The sequence below is a fragment of the Betta splendens genome, chromosome 16 (assembly GCF_900634795.4).
Source record: "Betta splendens chromosome 16, fBetSpl5.4, whole genome shotgun sequence".
Taxonomy (NCBI): Eukaryota; Metazoa; Chordata; class Actinopteri; order Anabantiformes; family Osphronemidae; genus Betta; species Betta splendens.
This window is the reverse complement of record NC_040896.2, coordinates 16,190,941-16,206,187: the sequence shown is the minus strand read 5'-3', so window position 1 is coordinate 16,206,187 and position 15,247 is coordinate 16,190,941. Positions and strand designations below refer to the sequence as shown.

Here is a 15,247-nt window from a genome sequence, read left to right as displayed (position 1 = left end):
ATGGGCAAAGCACAACACATCAGGACACAGGGACCGGCTCACTGTCGCGCTATACAGTAAAAGAGCTGAACTTAAATATAGGATTTTCAAAATAAATCAGAACTTAGCACCGTTGCTGACAGACCAAAACCAACCTATGATTTATGGATATATGTCAGCCAGTGACTTTCTTTATAAACACCGTGTGTGTGTGTGTGTGTGTGTGTGTGTGTGTGTGTGTGTGTGTGTGTGTGTGTGTGTGTGTGTGTGCGTGTGTGTGTCTGCTGCAGCATCTGGTTCACCTCCTAACGCCCACGTTCGCCCTGCACTGCGCTCCAGACCTCACCGCCAACACGTCAGGAGGCCCCGTGGCCGTCCTTTGTTCCGTGAGTAACTATTTTCTTGTGTGTGAGCCGGTCGACGTGCACCTTCCACCCGTCCATTGTTGTGGCGCGCGCTGACCCCGATGCCGAGTGATCCGCGCGCCGCCTGCGCGCCTGCTCTCTGCGCCGACGTCACGTCTTCTCCGCTTCACGGAGGCGAAGGGAGGCGCGCGTTTGACGTCAGGCGTCGGAGCTCTGACGTCGCCGCCGTGCGCCCGCGTCACAGCCGGGTCGCGACGCAAGCAGCCCTTTAACCATTACGCGTTGTGACGTCTGCGTAGGAGTTCCTGCTGAGCTTTAAATCTAAATTTGGCTTTTTTTTTAAAAGTCTGCTGCTTGGTTCATCAGTCATTTAAATGTTTTTGAAACACTTCTAATTAAGATATAAAACAGATGACTGGAGGGAAGGAAGTCTGGGCGCGCTCCAGTCAAACTCACTGTTTAATGTCTTAAATGAGTGTGTTTTGATTTTCCTGATTTTTGTAGTAAATCCACCTTTTAGGAGATTGACAGGTTCCTTGGAAGACGCAAAAACACTTCGCTGAGAGGTTTCGAAACCTCTCATCGAGAGCAACAACGTAACAATTCAGCTTTGATGAGGGCCGTGTAATCATGAGGTCGTTGTTTCTCGCTTTCAACCACATCACACGGTCTCTGCATTTGTTTGCTTTGAATTCTGGATCAGCTTTATTTACAGAAAGAATCTACCAGCTGAACTGTGTAGCTCAACGTACAGCGCCGTGCCTTAAACGCTGAGTGTTTTAGCTAAACATCCCCTGCAGCTGCTGTGATGTTGAACTGCTGTGATGTTGCACAAACTGCAGACTATTAAAGAAATCCTGCTCTTGATCTCGGTGTGTGCTGTCGCTGCTTGTCACAGCAAAGGGGCCATTTTTGTTTGAGGAATAACACGAGGGGAAGAGTTTGGCAAACAGAGCTCCAGGGTCCAGACAAGCATGCGTGACCTTCAGGTACAGGACGATGCTGCAGACAGACGATAAACGGCACCAAACCAAGATCAGCTGGTAACAAATTATCTAAGGCACTAAGATCCTCTTCTATTTTACTTTGGACTCTGTTTTGACATTATATTTATTTCCTCAGAAAAATGTAAAGCAAATATTTGATCATAATCATGATTTCTGCTTGTATAAACAAAGAAAACACACAAACAACACCTTTGGTAAAGTGTTCCATTTCCATTAACGTGTATTAGCTACGAAAACAAATCTATCCAAATTCATTTATGAATGAATGCACTCCAGTGCGCCTCGTGATCCCGAGATGCTACTTCTCGGTCGGAATTCTGTTTCCCGACTTCGGCTTTACGCGATTTACCGTTTTGCGTAACCGTGATGCATCACGTGAAGATGCGCGAACAGCGTATTTTTAGGACTGAGGAGAGAGCGAAAGGCGAGTAGGGAACGACGGCGAGGTGGGTTGGGTCTCTCTCTCTCTCTCCCTCTCTCCAGGCTGTATAAGTACCCCATCCGTGATGGACACTGCATTGCACTTTTACGCAGTGAGGATGAGCGCACGGATAGCGAAATCCAACCCGGCCATGAAACTAATAGTGGTGAGTAGTGCGCGTTTGTTTTGCGGCCGTTTGACGTGATAGCCCGGTGGCACCTCCTGCTGAGGGAATGACGCTCACTTCATTTTTATCGTCGGGAGAACGAGACTCGGATCACCACCACCACCACCACCAGCAGCAGCAGCAGCACCAGACGTCTAGTGAGCAGTGGTTAAAGTTATTACCTGGATTAACTGGAGCAACTTTGCGTCTTTAGCGCAGGGAGAGGAGTAGAAAAGGCTGAGGTTCCATTTGTCGTGGGGCTTCTGTGCAGCGTGCGCCTTTGCAGGCAGCTTGATCTAATAGTGAGTGTCCTCTGAAATGCGGCCAGGCTTCAGGCTCTGATGCTTCAGTAGCAGCCGATGACCGTTTTGGTTCCAGGCTTGGATGCTGGAAATGACCCTTACATAGGTGCAAACCGGTTGCACGATGCCCGAGTGGCTCGCACACTGTACCTGTTGTTGTAAAATGCCATCCCTCCGTGTTGGGCGGCTGCACATTTGCAGGGTGTTTGCATTTTATCTGCTCACCGGGGGGGAAACGCCAACAGGTAGCGGAGTGCGCTGAGCCGTCAGGCACCGCAGGCTCCAGGGTGTGGACGAAGCAACGCACGTGACACGTGGTGCTGTGGCTCCGTGCAGCAGCAGAGGCTCGTACATGTAACATCTTGTTGAAGTTGAGGCTGTTTCACACGTCACAGGGGGTTCGGCACCGTGCATTTGCGCTGTATATCTCGTGTTCCTGTAGCGGAACATGCTCTAGTCTGAAGCGCTGCGAGGCTTTTTTCTCTTTGAGGACAAGTCAAGTAAATGATATTGTCTTTGGAAGCAACCTCCGCTTTGTTTATACTGGAGCCTGTTTGTCTGTGATGATGAATGGGGCTCTTGCTTTGCCCACCTTCCTCACTCACAGCTGTGAACGCTCACCGTCCACCCAATGGACCAAAACAACATGCGCAGTCCTCATCAATGAATGAAGGTTTACACTGGGCTGCATTTCATTTCACTCACTATCACAAGAAGCGTTTAACACTTCCAGAGTCGTCCTGTGGCGTCTTGTTCCTGGGATGACTAATTACAGCACTTCTACAGAGGTGTTTGTGGGATTTAAATGTATGGCCCCGGGTCAAGAAGCTATTTAGTCTCAGCCTGCTTTGCATGCTGTGTTGGGACCTTCACAGATTTTGCATATGTTCATGTATAGATGTGTATCAGGACGGAGCCAGATCATATAGTGTGTTTGATAAACACAGGCTGCTTTTGGGTTTGTGTATGTGAAGAAACGACATATGTTGTTGTGAAAGTGTCTTTAGCTGCGAAGCGGCTCGCTCGGCGTCCGTCAGCATCCAGACGCAGTGAGTCCGTCTGCAGCGTCCTCTGCTTGTGCGTCTGCACGACTGGACCCGGCGCCCTCCATGTGAACGGATGCGTGGCTGTGTGAATGAACAGTCCACCTCCTGCAGCTGTGAGGTCCCGATCACGCTCCCTCCACGCTGGGTCACTGCCCGAGATGATGTCAGTGGAACAGATCTCACAGCTGGAGCTGATGATTGGTTGTTGTGTTTCTGTGAAGACATGTTTGGTGTGTTTTTTGTGTTTTTTGTCCGCCTGTCCATCATTTGCTCTCACCTCCATCCTACTGTGTGAAACCAGCCTCACCCACATCATCATCTATTGTTCAGCCCCTCTTTATCTCCGCACCTATTATATTTTTCTGCAGCCGTTGGCATCAAACCACCAACTTCCCTAAACCCAGCAGCGGATTCACACGCAGAAGGTCAAAGCAGCTTAAAGTGTTTTCTCTTTTTCTATTTTTTTTTTCCAAACAAGCTTTGGAGAACGTGTGGAACGTGTGGGCGAGTGAGTGTGTTCAGGTTTGGGATCTAACTTTTAAACAAACACAAGCGTTGCAGAAAAGAGCCAACTTCCCTTTTTCTATCAACAGTAGCACTGATAGCAGAAGTGAGTCTGTTTGTGATTGAACGACATAATAACCAGTAGGCAAAACAGATATAGCTGTGCTGCATTAATGTCGCGGTCACATACAGACTTTTATCTGTGTGAGTCGTGTGATCAAAGGACTGATCTGATGCAAGTCTTCATTGTCAAAGCGTATCTGACATGAAGAGTTTGATTTATTTGATCCAAATATCAAACAGCTCTTACATGAAAGAAATTCAAAGACATGCAAATGTATTTTACGTATAAACCAGAACCATCTATGATTTAATATATCATTTTATCTATAATGGAAGAAGACATACTGTACTATAATATTTTGTATAGTCTCTCTTTTTGTTTTGGGAAGCCATGTTACATTTAATTTTAGAAGTGGTGTCTGATGTTTTAGTGTTAATAGCTTTATCACACAAATTGTTACCTGTCCATTAATATGTTGTATAAATGTGCAGCATTACCCCAGTGCAGTAAAATATAGTATAAGTGCAGTGAGCACATCAGCATCAGGAGCCTTGAAATCTATAATTCGCATCACACACACGCGTAAAGAAGAAGCAAACATTAAACTGTGATGAGGCTCGAGGTGCGTAGACATGTTTATGGAGCCAACGTCACCTTTTGCTAAAGAAATAAAGTAAATGGAGCCGGACTGAGTTTAAGCAGAGATCATCAAGAACTATGATGGCGGTGCGTCATGTCCACACACACACACACACGCGCACACACACGCACACACACACACACACACACACACACACACACACACACACACACACACACACACACACACACACGCACACACGCACACACACACACACACACACACTGGAATCCCCCCTCGGACCACCTGCGTTCTGCAGTTAACTGGAGCCATGTGCCTGGTGGATGAGCTGCTGCTTCTTTGTGCCTGGCGACACCAACGCTGACCTCGTCCCCTTGTTTGCGGATCAGCTCCTTCCACATTCAGCGCCTCCGTTGACTCAGTCAGTGGAAGGGAGCGCTATTAGTTCACTGAATCACATCAGGCGGCTCTTTTTATCCTTTTATGTTGTTAATCTAACTTTTAATTAGTTCATGTGTTTAATGTTTTACCACATCATGGTGGTACCGATATATTACTTACTGTATCTACATTTTATTACCCATGTGTCTAATTAATAAGCTCATTACTGCATGTGCTCATCTGGAGAGCATGTGTGCTCATGTAATGTCAGTCAGGTGATTGCTGCAGTCTGCCGATCCTGTTTCTCTAAAGTCTTGTGTCATCATTTTACGCGGCCGCCGGTGATATTTTGACAACAGACAGGCCCTTTGGGGAAGCAGAACGGAGAACGCTCCTGAACGCTCCCGAACGCTCCCGAATGCTCCTGAACGCTCCCGAACGCTCCCGAACGCTCCCGAACGGCCTGAACGCTCCTGAACGCTCCCGAACGTTCTTGAATGCTCATGAACGCTCCCGAACGTTCTTGAATGCTCATGAACGCTCCTGAACGTTCTCGAATGCTCCTGAACGCTCCCGAACACTCCCGAACGGCCTGAACGCTCCTGAACGCTCCTGAACGTTCTTGAATGCTCCTGAACGCTCCTGAACGTTCTTGAATGCTCATGAACGCTCCCAAACGTTCTTGAACGCTCCTGAATGCTCCTGAACGCTTCCGAACGGCCTGAACGCTCCTGAACGCTCCTGAACGTTCTTGAATGCTCATGAACGCTCCTGAACGTTCTCGAATGCTCCTGAACGCTCCCGAACACTCCCGAACACTCCCGAACGGCCTGAACGCTCCTGAACGTTCTTGAATGCTCCTGAACGCTCCTGAACGTTCTTGAATGCTCATGAACGCTCCCAAACGTTCTTGAACGCTCCTGACGCTCCTAAACGTTCTCGAATGCTCCTGAACGCTCCCGAACGCTCCTGAACACTCCCGAACGCTCCTGAACGCCCCTGAATGCTCCCGAACGTTCCCGGACGCTCCTAAATGCTCCTGAACGCGGTCCAGCCGCTGAACGTTCAGGGAAGCGACCCGCACGGCGGCCGGGAGCAGCGCCACACAGCCACTAAATACCTGCCTGGCTTTGTTGAGCTTGGTGTGGTGAGAAGCCTCGCCGCACACTGCAACACAGATTCAGGAGGATAACGTCTGTTAAATAACACAAATGCTTTGAGTTAAAGAATCAGTAAAGACTGTTTTGCGCTGCATAAACACGAGATTTTCTCAGCTTGGCTCAGGGGGGATTTACGAGTATCGATTACATAAGCAAACGACGGATCCACTTTAGCCGCTGGTTCGAGAGATCTCGTGGTTTTTTTTCGTTACACAGCAGCAGCAGCGAATCCACGGTACGATTCCGCTCATGCATGGTTTCCTCGCCGTGCTCTGGCTGAGCTTCACTCTGATGAAGCCGACGGAACGGTCTGGCTGGCGGTGTCCCCTGGCTGCCGTGGAACTTGGGTCCAGCAGTCATCCATGATGTCGTCAGAGGGCGTCTTCCAAGGTGACGGGGGGCGAAAGGGTGGCGTCTTACTTACAGTAGCTGTTGGTAAACGGGTTTTGTGCAGCAGCAAACCGTCGGTTCTGGTGCTGATGTCTCACAGAGAAGAAAGGCGAGTGAGCATGTGAACAACAGTCCTAATGACCTCTCCCTCCAGCACGCTCCACGCTGCCCGCGTCCCTGAACGTCGCACGGCTTAATATGTGCATGCGCTCTTCTTCATGCGAGGAGCAGGCCTGTGATTGTGGCTCTGGTTCCGGTCGGGGACCACCCACGGTACGAACAAACACGTGCAGTCGCGGCGCTCGGAGGCCGGGACGGTCGGCTTCGCCCGGGAAACCGCTTCTTGAAGCTTGGGTTTCTATTATGGTGTGCATCAAACCATTTCATCGAGTTTTACTCCTTTTCAACTGCAAATTTAGCCCGAAATAGACTGAAGCAAATCTGCGCATTGTTTTTCTTGATTTGATTTGTGTGGCCGAATATTGGACAATGTCACATTGTCAGGAGTTGAGCAGCAGGAAGGAACTGAGCGATGAACAACAGGTAAACTGGAGAGTTTGGAGCGGGAGTGTTTTGTTCTCTGGCGGCGGACGGGGAAAGCCCAGCAACCTCCAACAGCCCGGAGAGAAGACCTCCGAGCGCCGCGCGTGCACGCCATGGGCTGTTTGTTGGATGGATTCATTAGCGTTTGAAGATGCACATATAAACAGCGGCAAGCAGAAAACCACATTCAGTAACGCACACACACACGCACACACACATACGCAGAGCGAGGACGGCCTATTGTTAGTTTGTTCGGGCCGTGAGGATGTAGCCGGGCCAACGGGAAAGTCCACGGAGCCGATGGATGGTGGAAGCAGAGCGTGTGCGACATCTGGTCCCCATGTGGCCAGCTGCATAGCTGCGTGTCCAACACGCTCACCAACCGATTTCTAGGATTTGAAGGTTTGGCTCCCGACTCTCAGCTTCTCGCGCGCCCGATGATACATGGGCTTGTTTTTGAGGCAGTCTACACGTGTTTGTCCCGGAGGCCTGCCGGCAGACACCGGCTTTTACATGTGTTCTATGGATGGCTGCTTGCTGGGGGGGGGGGGGGGGGGGGGGGCACGGAGCAGTCGAACTCGCTCAGGACGCACAGAAAGTTGGCCGCGGTCAAATCCCTGAATTCATTCTAAGGCTACGGTGTGGAAATGCTGGGGAAAGGCGTGCGGGGAAATCAAGGCGAGCCCCTAATCAGGGCTAATAGGCTGGAGGCCGAGGCAGAAAGGGGCCGCGTCCACCGGCAGCGCTGCCTCCCCAGCTGTGACCTCTCCCTCGACCCCCGCTTCCCGGAAGCCTCGTCTTGGCGCAGAGAGGAGCTGCTCCTGCGACGGCTCCCATTAGCGCCTCTGTCGCTGTTGTTGCCTCGGCAGTAAACCCGCATTCCTCCTCCCCGCAGCTCTTCACGGCGTCGCTCTCCTGGGCCTTCCAGCAGCCGGCCGCGCCGCCCAAGTACCAGTACCGCGACCCGGCCACGGCCGACGTCCTGCTGTGCAGCCAGTGCCCCCCCGGCACGGCCGTGAAGCGCCACTGCACGGCGGCGGCGCCGACGGAGTGCCAGCCCTGCCCCGAGAGGCACTTTGCCGAGAGCTGGCACTGGGGGGACTCGTGCCAGCACTGCACCTCGGTACGTAGCGCACGAGGCCCACAGACGGCCCTTTGCTGTGACTCCGGGTCACGGGTCGAGCCCGGGTCCCGCCGTCTCCGACCACGATGTTTTCATCCTGCGCTCTGTCCCTCACGCTGCTCTTTCCTGCTTCTCCTGCCGTGTTTTCCGTCCGTACCGTATGTTTACATTTTGGCACCGCATCTGTCATTTCTCAAACCTTGAGCTTCCACTTTAGCTGTTGTTGTTACTAAAAGTGAAAGTCTGACTGGTCTCATTGTGGTGGAGCGATCTTCCCACCAGAGTCTAGATGGTTTTCTCTTCCCTCACTCTGGATAAATGATGTAATATGACCAGTAGCAGGCTTTTATAGTGTAGCATCCTCTTATTATGCTGTTTCTCACGTGTGGCTCGCTACTGATTCTCGTCACAACCCATTTACTCTTGTCCTTAAATCCCTTAAGTGCACCTGCGTGCTGACGGTGACAGGTCCGTGGGGCTCCTTCCTGCTTCAGCCTGTGCTGCAGTCTTACCTGCCTGTGTCGTCTCTAGGTGTGCAAGGAGAGGCAGCTGGTGAAGCAGCAGTGCAACAGCACCCACGACCAGCTGTGTGAGTGCGCTCCAGGTTTCCACCTAGTGGTGGAGTTCTGCATCGCACACAGGTCCTGTCCGCCTGGCTACGGAGTGACATCATTAGGTAAGACTCAGGTTTTACAAGGAACTGATAGAATTTCATTCTACTTAAGATGAAGTTGATGATTTATGTCAAATACAGCAGTAAGTTTACAATAAGAGAAAAATATTTATGTGAAAATGAAGTTTACTTAGTGTGTTTATGGGATATGACTTGAGTTTATTACTTAAATGTGCAGGTCATCATCGCTACATATTTGATCGGTTCCTTCATCGCTATGTGCGCTTTAAACAGGCTGTACTCGCGTGTCAAGCAGAAACACTTGTGCTGCCAAGGCAGCGGCGAACATCAGTTGCAGATGTCCCCGCTTTTGCTGGAAGCCCTTCTGTCACTTTCATCACCGTCTCACTCTGGGCCTCAGACCTGGTGCGTTTGCAGAACTAGGGGCGGGCCGGGCCTTCACGCGTCATGCTCTCAGATGTTGTCATGTTTTCAAGAAACGAGTCATAAGCAATAAGCCGGTTGACAGATGTGCTCTGGCTTCTTTCTCCATCTTTACAACGCAACCTTCTCTGGTATGGGGCAGGAAACAGCACGGTTTCTCATTTCAGACTGTAGAATGAGACTTAATGTCCTGGGTGAATTTGTGTGTGTGTGTGTGTGTGTGTGTGTGTGTGTGTGTGTGTGTGTGTGTGTTTACAGAAGCTTTGTATTAATTGTAGTAGTGAAGGCCATTCATAAATGCATGTCAGACACAAACCAACTTACTGTAGATGTTGAGAGACGCTTCGCTATCGCTTTGTTCTACAACATTATAAATTCAAATTTTCAGAGAGGAGGCGTATGATTAATTTATATATGTGACATAAACTAGTTTACCCTCTGTTAGCTGTTACAGAACTATTATTACTATTACAAATAATAACATGCCCTTCTCTCCAAAGCACTATACAACTTGTTGCTCATTATGCTTCGTTATAATCAAGAGGAAAACATTAAAATGCTACTATGAATCTACATCTCAGACGCTGTGCTTCCTCTTTCATTTATACATTGTCTGTCATGAAGAACCTTTTTTTCATATACAGTGTCATGGTGGAAGTGCTGCTGCTGCTGCTTGAATACAGCTGTGAGTTCCATGCGTGACTTAAACGCAACCTGTTCTCAAGTCACAGCAACAATAAGCTCAGGTGAATTCATCTGTCCTGCTCAGTGGCCAGGAGATGTTGGGCACCATTCTTCTTCTCTTCTCAGTTCTCTGGCTTGAATCTCTTGATTCATAGTCTGCTTTTCTTCCCAAACAGCTTTGTACTGTATCACGGTGCTATTTTAACCCACTAAAGCTATTTGGACTCATTTTTTTCCATTTCTATAGCATATTTGAGCTCCCTCAGACTAGTGTGCAGCTCTTTCCAGCTCTGTGCAGTTCATCCTGTGTTTTTGTAGCTATTCTGAGGTTTTCTCTCTTTTTTACAGAACAGTAAAAACTGAACCGTTTCACTTTTACTGTACCACAGAAGCGTCTCCAAACTTTTTATCAGCACCATATGCAAAAATGGCTAATTAAAAAGCCACATACAACTGACACTCATTATACTTGTCATTATCAAGCTAATGTCGTGCCGCTACTGATTTGCTGCGATAACAGGAGACGCTCGTGCTGAATAAGAACATTCCAGCAAACAGAACCTATCAGTTTCTTATAAAACCACAGAACGAACTGGAACTAAACCTCTCATGACTTCATCACAGACCGTGAATGAGCTGCGGCATAGTTGAAGCGATATTTTCCATGGCTTCTGGTTACTATGTGACCCACGCGGAGCTGACGCTGCTAAAACAGGGATCCACAATGGGACTTGAAAGGCTAATGAAACTGTGCAGACATGAGGCAGCAATTCGTGGGATTTCCCTCCCTGAGACTGAAGGACTCGTTATGTAATGCCTTGACTTGTGGTTTGGACCTTCAAACCACAGGATGTTAGAAAATCCATGGGTCACTCCCCCAGCAACACATGCCTGTTATAACCCTGCTCGTTCTGCTTTGCCCTCATTGGTCTGTTTTAAGTTCATTCATTCTACTACGTCCTAATGATTTATTGGAACATATTATAAAAAGAAACAACTGGTTGTAATCCATAAATAATAGTCATGCTAAAAATAAGCTAACACTAAATAATTAATTTATCGGATATTATTCACCCAAAAACTAACTTTAATCTGTTAGACATAAATAACTTGCACTGACTTGTTACTTATACACCGTTTTGTGCAGACAGTGTAGAATGCCCATCCACTTTGAATCGAAAGCTGTTTCTCACTATAAAGTGTTAACACTGTGATTTTTTTTTTTTTTTTTTTTTTTTGCACGAGCAGGAAATTATCAGCCCAAAATGTCAGTAACAGCTGTCAGCACATGAAACCGCGCCGCAGGTACCCTGCTCGAGCCCTTACCTTGTAGGCGCTTTGTCACCAGCGGCGCTTTGATGTCTGCGCACATGCCGGCAGTTTCCCATATTAATGCAAAACGGTGAAAATGTTCAGAAAAATATTTTAAAGTGCCGCGTTAGCACAAATTGAAAGGTTACATCTGATAAAGCGGCCGCCCACGCGCTTTCACTTCTACGCGCTTACATGTAAGAATTGAATGAGGATGTGATCACAACATTGCTTCCACCAGATACTGCAGCTCGGTCGGTCATGTGTGGCGCACACCATGCGCTAGAAGCCGTGACTGTGGCGTGAGTCACCGTTGTCATGGCAACGCCTACATATTGTAATATCTGTAATATTGTATAATTGGCCGAATGTTGTAAAACAGGACAAACTGCAGGACTGAAAATCTGGGATTATTAAATGATTATACCAGAGGGCAACATTTCACAATGATGAAATTATAACTGATGAATGAATAAATCCTCAAAAACAATGACAAATATTTCAGGAAGTTCGCCTTACTCACTGTTGGTCAGTCGTAGTATTTAGTTATTACAACAGATCAGGAAACATTATTCATAATAGTCTCTGACTGTATATTTTCCTTTCATGCGACAAATATGTGGCTCTTATATTTTTATGAAACACAGGTAACGTTCTACAACGGCCTCTGTAGAAAATGTAGGCTGGGTTTCACACCACGTTCCAGCTGATGTTGTGATTAAATCTCATATTTCACATTCCTGAAAACATCTTTATAAAACTGAAATGCCGACTTTCCCGTCAGCCGATCACGCAGATCAACTGACAAACCAACTTCCTGTGTGGTGAAGTCACCACTGTACAGTAGAAACAAAGGTGACTAAGTCGTGACTCATTCTCAGAATCACACCGTCAGACGTCGTCCTGAGGGGCCGTCACATGTTCCTGTGGTTGTAGTTCTTGGAATCCTGTTTGAGCCGAACGACGCGGCTCACGTTCACACACCGATACCGGGCCCTGTGTGTTGTGTGCGCTGAAACCCGTGGTACAGTAGTAGGCCAGATACAAATCTGATGCGCCATCCTGTGCGTGTGTTACAGGAACGCCGCTGAGCGACACCGCGTGCGAGCGGTGTCCCGCCGGCCACTTCTCCGCCGCCGCCTCCGCCTCGGAGCCGTGCCAGCGCCACCGGAACTGCTCGGACCTGGGCCTGAAGACGCTGCGGTGGGGCACGGCCAGCGCCGACAGCCTGTGCGACGCCGCGGGCCGCGCGGCGGCGGCCGAGTGCTCCCAGCAGCACACGCTGTGCCACACGGGTGAGAACGCGCTCGGGCCGGACCCGGTGCAGAACCCGGAGCGGAACCCGTCCCCTCCACGGCGGACGCGCGGCGCGCACATGTGATAATGCTTTCGCGCAGACCTCAATTGTCAACAACTTAAACACAGTCAGAACTGAATTATTCCAAACGTGGCCATTTTCATTCCTGAAGGCAGGGGATTTCCTCGGTCAGGTCTTTTTTTTTTTTTTCCAGATTCCATTCTTCTCCAAATTCTTGCGTGCCTGAAAAACCAACACGGGAGAGAAAAGCAAAGGCTTGAATGGGATGTTTGTAGCACTACTGTCATAAAGAACCATGATGGATCAATTACTCCCTAAACTGTCACATCCTCCAACTACAATAACAGAAGAGACCAAGTCAAACAGAAATGGGAGAGGAGACGAGCTGGTTAGTCTTTGTTACTCAGATGTTGACTATGCCAGATGTTCCCAATTACAGCAGCGCCCTCAAATATGAGGCTGCATTTTCTGAGCCTGAGAAACCGCGGAAACTGAAGAACACACATACAGATGTCCGGGCCTGGGCCGCGCCACAGGATTCATTCACAAATGGTCCTCCTGCGGACGACACGACCGCAGATAGTCTGCAGCGGATCCTGGAACAGTTTAGCAGATTTCTTAACAAACACGTGAAATTGAAAGCAGTCGGGATTCCCGAAGTTGCTACATGATTTGCAGAAACCACTGGGATGTCAGGGTCAATTATAGAGACACATTATCGGACATCAGAGGAGCCCTCGCGTCGTCTGCTGTAGCTGATTTAGCTCAACCTCCGTGTTAGTTTTCATATTCCTTATTTACTAACAGAGATGCTTCGTAACCTCATGTGACCAGGTTCACATTAGCGTCAGCGCCGAACGAGCTGCCGCCATCGAATCCCCGGCACCGCACTGCAGGGTCGGGTTCGGCCCGTCAGACTGAAGCCAGTGAGGCTTCTTTGCGGTCCGATGGGAACGGAGACGGAACACTGGCTGGTTTGTGCCGTGGCCGCGCGTCAAAGCAACGCGCACAAACACACAACCACGCGGACACAAGGCCTCTGACGGCACCGACTGGACCGGACTGTGTCCGCGTGAGCGGCTCCGTGTCCCAACGCTGACACCGTGAGGGGGGCAGTCGTTCTGATCAGCTGCAGAACGAACCCAGCGATTGGACCTGCTTGGGTTTGAGCCTCCGACTCGTTCTCTGATACAGCCAAAAATACACAACAGTCAAAAGTTTCATGGCAATATTTATTTAAAGACTGCCTAAAATTTGCCACTGGTCACATCCGCCAACAACCCACTGATCTCCACTCGACGGCTTTACTATCAGCGTTCTCATATCAGCACTGGTTAGACTGAACCTGTTCTCCCGCCTGTGATTCCAGATGTGACCCTTTGTGAGGAGGCCATCTTCCAGTCTCTGGCCTCGTGGCCTCTGGAGCGGCTGATGGAGAGTCTCCCAGGCCGGAGGGTGGACCACAAGAGCCTGGACCGGCTAAAGAAGACCTGCTCCCCTCAGCAGCAGGTGCTCCAGCTGCTGCGGCTGTGGAGGGAGCAGAACAAGGACCAGGACAAGCTGTACGGCCTCATACAAGGTACAGGGAAGGCGCTCCAGTCCCAGTATCAGTATCAGAAGGTGCTTCTTTATAATGACCTCATCCTTCCAGGCGTCAACCACTGTGAGAGGAAGGTCTCCCGATGCAACGTCCTGAAGAACGTGACCTTAGACGACCTGCTGCTGGTCAGCTACAGCCTGCCGGGGGCCCGGGTCCGGCCCGGGGACATCCAGGCGCTGGTGTCCAGCTGCCTGCCCAGGCAGTACATCCTGCAGCTTCTGCACCTGTGGAAGGCGGCCAACCACAACCTGGACCTGGCCAAAGGCCTGTCCCACAGCCTGCGGGTGCTGCGCAGCCAGGGGGCCCCGCGCTACCTGCTGAGGGGCCTGAAGAAGATCAGCCGCATCATAGGAACCGCACCCACGCACAAGATTTACGAGAAGATGTTCGACAAGATGCTCCAGGACGAGACGTGTTTCAAAGCTCATAAGCTGTTCAACGAATGAGACAATGGGTGGGTAAACAGTGTGTGTGTGGGGGGGGGGGGGGGGGGGGGGGGGGGGGGGCAGGCTGCGGTCACATGGTACAGTGTCACCAAACGATATCCAGCTATCGTCTGATGGGAAGTTCACCTTCCACTCTATGAGGCCGCAGGAGAACCAATAATGTCACAGTATCTGTCTACATTGAGGAATCCAGACACAAACATACATGTGACCGCAGCCTGTGGGAAAAGGAAAAATTAAGGAACTATTTAAGATGTAAATAAGCACTATTTTCTGACCCCTGGGCTGGCAGATGTTTTATTGTTGCTTTCTCACTGTTTGAGAGGAAGGATTTGGTTTCATAATGAAATACTTGTATTTTCTACAGTTCTTCGGTTTGGTTTCTGGACAGCTGGCAAATAAAGCTCTTTTTTTACTGTCAGCTTTATGAATGTACAAAGTGCAATTGTTTTCTATTTAAAAACAATTTTACTTTCTGAATATGTAAAGGCTTGTTTGTATTACTTTATCAGAAATACTGGATTCTAAATGCTGCAAGTTCATGAAGTGATATTTGTTATATTTTGTTTTATATAATTAAATGTATTTTTCCTTATTGTATATAAACCTGACTGTTGCTTTTTAAGCTTGCGTAACTTGTGAACTTGTGTCAATTGATATGATTAAAATCAGTTTGTAAAAATGCATCTGCTTGGTTAATTAGAACCAGTGTTGCGTGCAGCGTGTGATGAGTTTGGTTTTACTGGCTGCGTGATCGAGATTAGAGCAGGTTTACTGTT

General features: G+C 49.1%; 1 protein-coding gene across 2 annotated transcripts; it reads left to right on the top strand.

The window, feature by feature from the left end:
* The first annotated feature begins 1,782 nt into the window (after positions 1 to 1,782).
* On the top strand, positions 1,783 to 14,504 carry LOC114842660 (tumor necrosis factor receptor superfamily member 11B-like). Of its 2 annotated transcripts, XM_029128386.3 has the most exons (6): positions 1,783 to 1,938; positions 7,825 to 8,052; positions 8,584 to 8,728; positions 12,184 to 12,399; positions 13,792 to 14,001; positions 14,074 to 14,502. In XM_029128386.3, the coding sequence occupies exons 1-6, from the start codon at positions 1,858 to 1,860 to the stop codon at positions 14,466 to 14,468; spliced, it is 1,275 nt and encodes a 424-aa protein (XP_028984219.1). In that variant the 5' UTR covers positions 1,783 to 1,857; the 3' UTR covers positions 14,469 to 14,502. The 2 variants fall into 2 exon arrangements, with proteins under 2 accessions (XP_028984219.1, XP_040923800.1); XM_041067866.2 differs by lacking the exon at positions 7,825 to 8,052 and having other exon boundaries at positions 1,786 to 1,938; positions 14,074 to 14,504.
* The last annotated feature ends 743 nt before the right edge of the window (positions 14,505 to 15,247 follow it).